Raw genomic sequence first — 10792 nt, 5'->3', positions numbered from 1 at the left:
CTTTCCCTCCACTAGCTAAGTGTGAAAAGAGAAGAGAGGCTAAAATGCTCATCTGGAGTCGAACTCCTGGCAGGTTGGAGGGACCAGTTGGTATCCAGCCTCTCTTCTGCTGCCAAACCTAGGGGCAGTGGAGACTCTAGTCATCACACTCTGAGCCCCACCACAGGGGCACAAGGCAGGTGAAAAAAAGGACATGCAACCAGAACCGAGGACCAGCCCTGACAATGTGTGGAGAGCAGGGAGGGAGATGGCTCTGAGCATGACAACGGCCTAGATGGATACACACATTAGAGAACAGCCCACACGACTGGCCCTAACCGATCCTTAGGGGGATTCTCTTACGATAATGATAAGCTGCTGATTGTCTGTGGCCCAGCAGAGATCTTTCCAGATTCAGAAACTTCAATGAAGGGGATATTAATCTTTTTATGCCATAGATCACTTGAAAGGCTGGTGAAGACTTTATACCCCATCTCGGAGTAATGTTTTTAAATACATTAAATAAAAATACACAGAACTAACAAAGTAACCAATTATATTGAAAGACAGTTATCAAAATATTTTAAAACCACAGGTGTGCCTTAGTAACACGTCCTTTTTTATTTAGTGAAATGACAAGATCTAGTGGCAGTTTTTAAAGTGGCATGACTTTGAAATAGCGATGAATGCAAGTTCTCAAGAAAGCTGACACAACTCTCACGGGATATGAAAATAACATTTTGTACATTATGATAAAGTCACAGAAACTGCTAACACAGGTACTGTGTTTTGTTTTTGTTTTTTGCCTACATTTAGAATTATAGGAAATGAATGCTAATTTTTAGTTAGAGATTAGTAAAAACAAAGGTGTGATTTTTTTTTTTTTTCCATTTAGGTTCACGGATCTCTTTAATCCCAGGTCAAGAACTTTTTGTGATAGATCAGTGGTTCTCAACCAAGGGCAATTTTGCTCCGCAGGGGGCATTTGGCAATATTCTTGAAACATTTTTGGCTGTCACCAGTGGAGAGTGGGGTATGACACTAGCGTCAAATGAGTAGAGGCCAAGGATGTTGTTAAATTTCTTACAAGGCACAGCATATCCTTCCACAACAAATAATTATTCAATCCAAAACGTCAATAGCACCGAGATTGAGCACCTCGTGAATGAGAGGAAGAACCCTTGGGGCTCGAAAAACTAGAGTCAGCATAAAGATTTTCTAAAGGGCGTAGCTCAGGGAAATGGCTCCTCCCTTGTCCTGATCTAGGGTTTTCTTGCTTCATTGTATCATTGGCTGACGCTCTTCTGTTATGCATCCTCTTCTGTATCTCATACCATTTATGTTTGGATTTTTCCACTAATGCAGCTATCACCCAAACATAAACGCCTTGATTCTCCCAGTTATCCAGTGCTGGGAAGTTAAGTAGCTGTAACCCAGATGTTAGCTGAGGTGCTTTCTAACCTCAAAATTAAGTTAAATTGGCTGGAACACCCTCCATCCCATCCTCAGTGTAGCAACTGCACAACTGATACATAACCAAAGCTTTCTCCAAGATTTAGACAAATTTTCAGGGGGCATATGTGCTTAGAGCTTCTTGTGTTTCTCAGGTTTCTTCACATTTCCTATGACCTCTGCCCTGTGCCATGTGGAATCAGCTGCGAAAGACACATGTACATTTCCCACACACAAAGTGAAATCCATTCAAACATAGATTCATGAACCCAATTGGCTTTATTGAATAGCTGGGGGTAATGGGATGGGATGGTGACCTCAACCTACGACAAGACATTCCTTCTTTCCCAAGTTCTCCCTCCAGATCTTTCATCAGCTCCTCTCCTCCTCTCCCTTCTCCAGTTTCTCTGTATGAGTAGGTCAAGCAATGTATCTGTCTCCAGTGCCAACCCCCAAATGTGTTCAGCCAAACCTATCAAATTTCTCATCAAATCATGGTCTTCCATTTAATAAGAACCCCACTCTTTGGAAAGAAATTAAAGATGCAAATAGTTGTGTGTGTGTGTGTGTGTTTGTGTGTTGTATCCATCCCCCATATGATGGGAAACCCACATCTTTCATAATATCTCCAGAACCAAGCTCTTGCTTCTGTCAAATTCCCCTTCTCTGCTCTGCATTATATCTCTAATGTTTTCCTTTTGTATCACCCAGAATCACTTCAGTCCTATCCAATGCTATTTACAGTAAATGGTATATGTGACACACTGCTATGCTTACAACAAAGAGTGGGGGACAGAGATTATATTGCCACTCAGCTCAACGAAAAACTTAAAGTTGAGTATGAGACATCGTCACCCATAAAAATCCCGTGTCCATTGTGATGGCCAAGACAATTCCAAACGTTGAGGGTCTGAAGCAGCTGGGACTCTCACACGCTGCTGCGGGTTGTATCCTTGGTTATATCCACTTAGGAATACTTTGTGGCACTACTTACAGAAGCTGAACAGACACACAATTTTGGGCCCTGCAATTCCCCTTCTAGGTATATACTTAACAGAAGTTTTCTATATAGAAAAATGTTCATAGCAGCACTAATCTTAATAACCTAAAATTGGAAACAATCCATATATCCATCAAGAATAGAATAGATAAATAATCTGTAGTATAATTACATAGTGGAAGACTATACAGAAATGAGAATGAATGAAATACAACTATATACAACATGGATGGATCAAAGAAACATATTGAGTGAAAGAAGCCAGGCACAAAAGAGTGCGTACGATAGGATTACATTTACAGAAAATTCAAAAATAGCTGATACTAATCCATGGTGTTGGAAGTCAGCATATTGACTGCTATTGGGTTAATGACTTAAATAAGGAATGAGAATGGATTCTGAAATTTTGGAATGCACCATTTCTTGACCTGAGTGTTAGTTACACAGATGTATTCACTTTATGAGAACTAAGCTATATACACACTCTCTAGGCAGGTGAGGAACCCAAGCATCTATGCACATGGAGAATTTGTAGGCTTCCACGGAGACTGAAGGACTGTGCATATTCTCTTTCCTGTCCTGAATCCTCCTAAAAAGCTAAGCAAACTTAATGCTGGATTAAATGCTATTGTGTCTGCTGGGTTTGAGTACCAGTCAAACATGTTGCCAATGCAATAGTGGGACCATGTATTATACTTCAATTATAAGTTTATTAAAGAAAATTTCCTTTGGCTATTCTTGTCAACTGGTTATTTACACTGATCAGATCTTCCGCTTGGCCTCCAAATTCTGGTTTTTTTCTGAGCTTCCCCTCCTTGCTTTGACTTCCTGTCTTCTCCTGTTTAGGGGTCTCACCTGTAACCACCCCCTAACCTCCTGTTCGTTTCTTATGCAAAGCTGTTTTACTATTGCACTACGGCACCCTAAACTAGTTAAACTACCCACAGAGAGCGCATATAAATAACTAACACTAAGATTGGTTGCAAAACCTAGTTCCCTTCCAGAAGAAGTTGTGCAACTACTCTTTAAAGAATTTTTTTTCTTTTGCTAGACAGAGAATGCTGAATCTCTGTCCATAGACATTCCACATTCACACATTATCTGCGTCTCAGTTACGTAGGTGATAGCTCCAGGTATTCCTGTTCCTAATTTGGTATCTCAAACTTGCCTGAAGTGTTAAAACAAAAGGAACGGTGCTTGCTTACCGTCACCAATGTATGCTGTCAGAAATGCCATCTGCTGCCATACGACCTCAGGAATGACTTATCTCTGAGTATCACTCTTTGCTGCCTACTCTGTCACCTGCATTGCACCGATAATGTGGGCAGATGCTTTATCGTCAGTCCTATCATTTCAGTGTTTGTTTGTTAATTTGGGGGAGAGTGTGGGGACTTTCAAGCTTAATAAAACCTGAGAAAGACATCTTACTATATATATTGGCACTACTTTATTTACTGTTATGAGATTAACTTTCCCTGTTTAATAGTCTCATGCCCTCTTGAACTAGACTTCCTCATCATTTTACTTGAACTATGGTCTCAGTCGTAGGAGCCCTCTGTCTTCCCTCCCCATAGCAAAAGCCATGAGGAAAAGGGCTGTGATAGCCTCAGAAACAGCACAGAATCTCAGATAAATATTTATGAGATCACCACTTAAATTATCAAGGCTCTTCTTGTGCCTGACGCTCATTATTTCAATGCACATTTATTGAGCACTATTGATATTCAAAGATATCATTCCTGGAGTGGGGAAATATGATTTAAAAGTCCCAACTACTGACAGTTGGCAACTTAGAATCTAATGAGAATCAGAAAACAAGTTCCCCCAGAACCATGATGCAGGGCAAGATGGTATAAAAATAATAGGCTCCTGTTGTTAAATCTCATCGGAATGACACGTGCTTTTTGCTGTACCCTTCTTCCTATGGTATTTCCTAAGAAGTCGGAATGATAAAGATCAATTTCCAATCATTCCTACAAACAGTTCATGAGAAATTTAATTGTGATTACAAGTAACTGCATCTTGAATTCAAAATCCTGGACTTCAGAAATAAAGGAGCTTGATGTAACATGTTGTTATCTTGTTTTTGCCTCCTCTTCTTCTTGTGGAAAGACCAAGTCATGTTCTGGTAAGGCACAGGAGGTAATTTCTATGACAACATAAGCCTTCTTAAATTGTCCCATTTCACATGCACAAAGCGTGAAACCTTAGAACTGAAATTCAGATTCTGAATCGCCTTTGACGATGGACGTTACTGCAAATGGAAATATCACCAGGATCTGTTCAAAGAACTTTGGTTATCTCCTAGAACAGTGTTTAAAACTGGAATACAAGAAACTGTCTCCAAAATAATCAGATATGTGCAAAAACAACATATTAAATAACATAGGGAAGAGTTCCAGAATGCTCACATTCATGTAGTTTGCAAAGGTGCCTTCTCTAGAAAGATCTGTACAGTTCAAAAGCAGGAGATTCTGCAGGCGAGGCTCCTTTATTGCATGAGTTGGAAGAATTTATTTTCTTCTTCTATGCATGGACCACTTACGTAAAGAATGTCACTCCTTCAGGAAAGTCCTCAGCCCTGTAGAGGATCAGGTTTTCATGTCCCTTTAGGGGCTCTCAGGGCTATTCTTGGAAACATCAGCCACTGTGAGGACAGCTACGGAGCATTTTTTTCCCATCTTTACATGAGGGACATGAAGAATGTTACAGAAAAATAAGAATTTAGAAGTCCGTCTCAAACACATGTAGACGAATTATTGTTAGAATATTTTTAAATTTTAAAAAGTTTGGAAAGCCTGTGATCTTCTCAATGTTTCCAAGAGTCAGCAACTCTAGAGGATGATATTCACCATCAGTGACCACGTACAGGGTTCCTTCTGGGGACAGTTTTACAACGTGATCCTCTGAGTTGACATTCCACTCAGGTCAACAGGTTTCTGCAATCTCTGTGAGAACCCGCAGCAGCTCAGCAAAGGTAGGGCGGCCTTTAGGTTTCTGGAAAAGGGAAGCGGAGGTGATCAGCTCAGCTGAAGACTCACTCAGACACCAGCTCTGGAACTTGACAGCAGGGACCTGCATCCAGGCTGGTTCTGCACAAATGGCAGAGAAAGACATCTTGGCTGACACACAGGGCATGACTGGCAGTTAAGTGAGGCACGAGGGTGAAAATGTAAGAGTAGAGAGCACTGCAAAAATAAAATGACTGGAGCTGCAAACACTAGCTCCATGCGGCTATTTTCATTTAAATTAATTAAAATTAAATATATTTTTAAATTCAGTTCTCAGTCACACCAGCCACTTTTCAAGTTTTCAGCAAATGACCAGGTATCGTTATCAGATTGGACAGAACAGACATAGCACATGTACTTCCATCATCACAGAAAGTTCTATTGGACAGCACTGCTCCAGAGGTCTATTTCAAAGAACTTTGGTTATCTCCTAGAACAGTGTTTAAAACTGGAATACAAGAAACTGTCTCCAAAATAATCAGATACGTGCAAAAACTACATGTTAAATAACATAGGGAAGACTACAAAAGTTCCAGAATGCTCACATTCGTGTAGTTTGCAAAGGTGCCTTCTCTATAAAGATCTGTACAGTTCAAAAGCAGGAGATTCTACAGGGGATACTTGATATGCATGAGGTAAAGGAAGAGCTGGGAGAGAGGGAGCATCTAGAGTACCAGGCCCCCGAGCTCAGCCCCAGTTGCTTACTACACCTGATGCCCTGTAGAAAGAAGGATTTCAGTCAGAAAGCAAAAGTGAGGTTTTCCTGAGAAATTTTGCAGGTCCTGGAACACAGGCTGTGCTCAGTCAACAAACTCTCTGCCCACTGAGCCAAGGATTGGAGCATTTTCCTATTTCATAGTAGGATATAGTTTGGCTTTGGCTCCATGAGGAAGAAGAGATGACCCTGTTGGCATGTTTGAAATCCATGGGAAATAGAACTACTCGTGATAACCATAATCTCACAGGCAGCAGTTTTAGTGGGGAGATACCACCCTTAGTGGCTTAAGAACAGTAAAAAACAAAATTTAAAAAAACACAGCAGAAAAATATGTAAGCACATGTGAGAATCCTCCTTGAGGCTCCAAAAATACATTGTGACGCTTTTGCAGGAGCTGAAGTTCTGCTGGTAATAGCGCCTATGAAACATGTGTATCAATGCTATTATAATCACGTTTGAAGCTAGAGGTGCCTAAGTACTTGGAGCTTTTAGGTTACTTTAAAAATTTGTAGGTGGAAAGCCACGTGTAAAAGAGTGAAACTAGGCTGCTGTCTGTCACCATGTACCAAAATTAACTCAAAATGGATCAAAGACCTAGACATAAAACCGGAAACAATCAACTGCATAGAAGAAAACATAGGCACTAAACTTATGGACCTTGGGTTCAAAGAGGATATTATGAACCTGACCTCAAAGGCAATGGAAGTAAAAGCTAAAAAAAAAAAAAAATGAATGGGACCATATCAAACTAAAAAGCTTCTGCACAGCAAAAGAAACCATCAGCAAAATAAACAGGCAACCAACAGAATGGGAGAAGATATTTGCAAACAATGCCTCCGATGAGGGGCTAATATCCAAAATATATAAGGAACTCATTCAACTCAAAAACAAAAAAACCCCAAACAATCCAATTAAAAAATGGTCAGAGGACCTGAATAGACGTTTCTCCAAAGAGGACGTACAGATGGCCAACAGGCATATGAAAAGATGCTCATCACTAATCATCAGAGAAATGCAAATAAAAACCACAGTGAGATATCACCTCACGCCAGTCAGAATGGCTATCATCAACAAGACAAATAGTAACAAGTGTTGGAGAGGCTGTGGAGAAAAAGGAACCCTCATACACTGTTGGTGGGAATGCAGACTGGTGCGGCCGTTATGGAAGGCAGTGTGGAGGTTCCTCAAGAAATTAAAAATAGAATTACCGTATGATCCAGCAATCCCTCTCCTGGTATCTACCCAAAAAGTCTGAAAACATTTAAGCATAAAGACACGTGTGCTCCAATGTTCATTGTAGCTTTATTTACGGTGGCCAAGACGTGAAAACAACCAAAATGTCCTTCGATAGATGAATGGATAAAGAAGTTATGGTATATATACACAATGGAATACTATTCTGTGGTAAGAAAAGATGAAATAGGACCATTTGTGACAACAAATGGATGGATCTTGAGATTATAACGCTAAGTGAAATAAGTCAGACAGAAAAAGCAGAAAACCATATTATTTCACTGATATGTGGTATATAAACCAAAACAACAAAAGAACAAGACAAACAAGTGAGAAACAAAAACTCATAGATACAGACAATAGTTTAGTGGTTACCATAGGGTAAGGGGGTGGGTGGTAGAAGAGGGTAAATAGGGTCAAATATATGGTGATGGAAGGAGAACTGACTCTGGGTGGTGAACACACAATGTGATATATAGATGATGTATTACAGAATTGTACAGTTGAAACCTAGGTAATTTTATTAATCATTGTAACCCCAATAAATTTTAATTTAAAAAAAGTTGTAGACAAAATCAACTTTTGCAAACAGGTGAATCAATCTAACCAAAATACTTTTTTAATCCATATTCCAATTGTAATTTTAGACTAACGTCATTTACTTGGCCCTCCCATCAGCATTCCATTACCCGTGTTCCTTCTCTGTGTCCTCTCCACAGATATATAAAATTTCAGTAAATATTTTATTTCATGAACAGGTACATGGATATTGCTTTATATACAATATATATTCCTGAGCTATTTACATTGTTAATGCAAAGATGCTCTTAAGACAGCTGTTTGCTACAAACAGCTTAATTTTTTTTTTATGTCTTTCAAGATACTTTGCAGAGCAGTTAATCACACATAAAATATTTTCCTACACCAGGTAGCTTTAAGAAATTAACACTTCTCTAGAATGTGAACAACCACATCACTCTTGAAATATTGAATTTTCCAGTTTTGGTGCATTGGGAATCTAGTTATTTGTTTTTCAGCCAGGAGGAAACTCCTCAGCCAGCTGTAGTTTTTCTGGGCTGAAACTGCCAGCTGGAAAAAGAGGAGCTGTCAAAATCACAGGGCAGTCTGATATAAGGGGAGGCATGTGTTGAGTGAGTGCCTAGAAAAGACAGAGGTGAGACATAAACCTTCTGGTTTTATTTTTAAGCTTGGCATTTCAAGAAAAAGAGAAACTGAGCTCCCAAGAGATAATTTCCTGAGTAGAAGTTCCTGGCACACTTTCTGCCTTTATTCCTGTTCCGGTTAATCTCTCCATCAGGAGTCTTGAATGCCACAGGAGAGAGATGAAACCCATTACTTTTAGCCTTGGAAAAGCAAGGCAGATTAGAGTAAAGTAAATAAAAACACCATCCTTCTCTTTCAATTTAACAGAGCTGATTCCACCCTTAGTTTCCACCCATCGTTTCTTACAAGGAGTAAAACATCTGGTCACTGAGGCTTTCCTAACAATAAGAGTTTCTGCAGGAACCAACCTCAGAAAGATAGACTTAGAAAATGCCCTGAATTCTTCAGATGAAAGCCCATTGTTAGAAACAAATGGATTAATGATTCTATAGTGGGGGTTTCAGATAGAAATAATACTTTTGGCTCCCAGGGATCATTACCAAGAAACAGACACCTTTTCCTGCCATGATGGAGTCCTGGGTTAAGGTTTGTGATAACAGGTCTGCTCTCAGAAGCTGGGACTGCCAACCTTTGCAGGGAAGTAATGGACACTCACCTCATGCCAGCACCTGTACATGACTTCATATATGGACATTGGTGCCAGGTGAGGGCGGTACAGCCTGAAGCCTTTAGAAATGGCTTCCACAACTTGAAGATTTGACTTATTTTCAAAAGGCATTTTCCCTTCTGTAAAAACCTCCCACATCAAAACTCCTGCAAATAAAATGCGTGAAAACTGGAGGTTAGAGAGAAATAGTTAATTGGAACGGAAAGAACGATTTCAAACTACAAGGCATTATTTTCCTCTTCCAGACTTTAAGTTATAATCATCCAGAATGAGAGCACTTCTACCTAGGAAGCAGACCACGTGCATTTTAGTTTTTGAATAGGCCTGTAATCTGAAAATATTCTAAGTGAAAACAATGCCTTTCCTTTTCCTTTGGTGTTGCCTGTCTCCCTATCGGCAGCATTTTCGTTTTGAAGTATGCTCATGTCCCCACACCCTGAAATCAATAAACCTTTTGCCATTCCACAGAAAATGACGGAATTGTGTGAGGCTCTGCTGCCCACTAAGACCAAGAGTCTACCGGCCAGTGGATGACATGTGTTCTCCTCTCCCCACTGAAAGTTAGACTGCTGGGTGGAGCCCCAGAATATATAGCAAGGGCTTTGTATAGAAGAAGTAGGTGTTCAGTAATCAATGATTCATTAATTGATGCGAGAAACTTCTTCAAGGCTCCCAATTTGACTTAATTTAATTATTCATTTATTCTACAAATATATATTAAGTATTGCTTAGACACCAGGCCTATGCTAGAGCCAGAGGATTCTTAAGAATGAGACCAGTCCATGTGCTCTAAAGCTCACTGCCCAGTGGGGAAGAGAGACAAGTGGCCAGATAAAACTTAAGAAGTTCTAATTGTTCTGCAACCATTTGATAAGCTCCTTGTGTTACTATCCATTGGTCTCATAACTGCTCTCCAGTAGAGCCTAAAATTTCATCTGCCCAGACTAACACATGTCAGTGGAGAGCTAATAATGTACAATGTACAAGCCTAACCTTATTGTGGACGATAAAATGCACACCCTTCTGAGTGTGCAGCTGTCTTTCCAAACCCAAGAAGCCATTCAGGAAGGTCTGGATGAGAATAGATAATCGCACATTTGTTGCCATTTTTTGAAAATCAATTAGAAGAACAAATTCCATTGGACATGGGTCAATAAGGTCTTCTTTCTCAATGAAGAACATTACCCAATATAAATATCAATTGACAGATCCCAAGGAGGCCTATGTCTAAATCCCACAAAATTTGAAGGTGATGAGTACATTAGGTGACATTGCTTTGTAGTTAGACAATGAAGTTTATTAATTACATTCAAAATTCAATAACACTGTAAGATCATTTTTCCTCGCAAGTCTCTGTGGTGTGGAAAAGTTGGCTGAGTTTGTTCTCTAGATCAGTAGACTCTTTGTTATGGTTTTATAGCAAGTGCTCAACGGGAAAAGAAAAGATCCAGAAGACAGACTTATGTAAGAAGGTATATGACAGCAGTTTACAAAGAAAGTCTGGATGCATTTAGAATACCTAAGATAGAAGTACAGTTATAAGAAGACTTTTTAAAAATATACATCATCTTAAAAAATCAAAGTAAAAAGATATTGGCCTATTTAAT

General features: G+C 39.6%; 1 protein-coding gene across 2 annotated transcripts in view; it reads right to left on the bottom strand.

Moving 5' to 3' along the window:
• Window positions 1-1704: 1704 nt before the first annotated feature.
• The window catches only part of TXK (TXK tyrosine kinase), a 51738-nt gene continuing 42650 nt past the window's right edge, over window positions 1705-10792 (bottom strand). For both annotated transcript variants that reach the window (XM_033105392.1, XM_033105393.1), the window contains 2 exons: window positions 9174-9331; window positions 1705-5428 (listed from right to left, as the gene is read on the bottom strand). In XM_033105392.1, the coding sequence (XP_032961283.1) occupies window positions 5360-5428; window positions 9174-9331 (227 nt within the window). In that variant the 3' untranslated portion in view covers window positions 1705-5359. The remainder of the gene's footprint in view (window positions 5429-9173; window positions 9332-10792) is intronic.

This window comes from Rhinolophus ferrumequinum, chromosome 5 (genome assembly GCF_004115265.2).
Source record: "Rhinolophus ferrumequinum isolate MPI-CBG mRhiFer1 chromosome 5, mRhiFer1_v1.p, whole genome shotgun sequence".
Lineage (NCBI taxonomy): Eukaryota > Metazoa > Chordata > Mammalia > Chiroptera > Rhinolophidae > Rhinolophus > Rhinolophus ferrumequinum.
The sequence above is the reverse complement of the archived record's forward strand: the minus strand, read 5'-3'. Positions and strand labels throughout refer to the sequence as shown.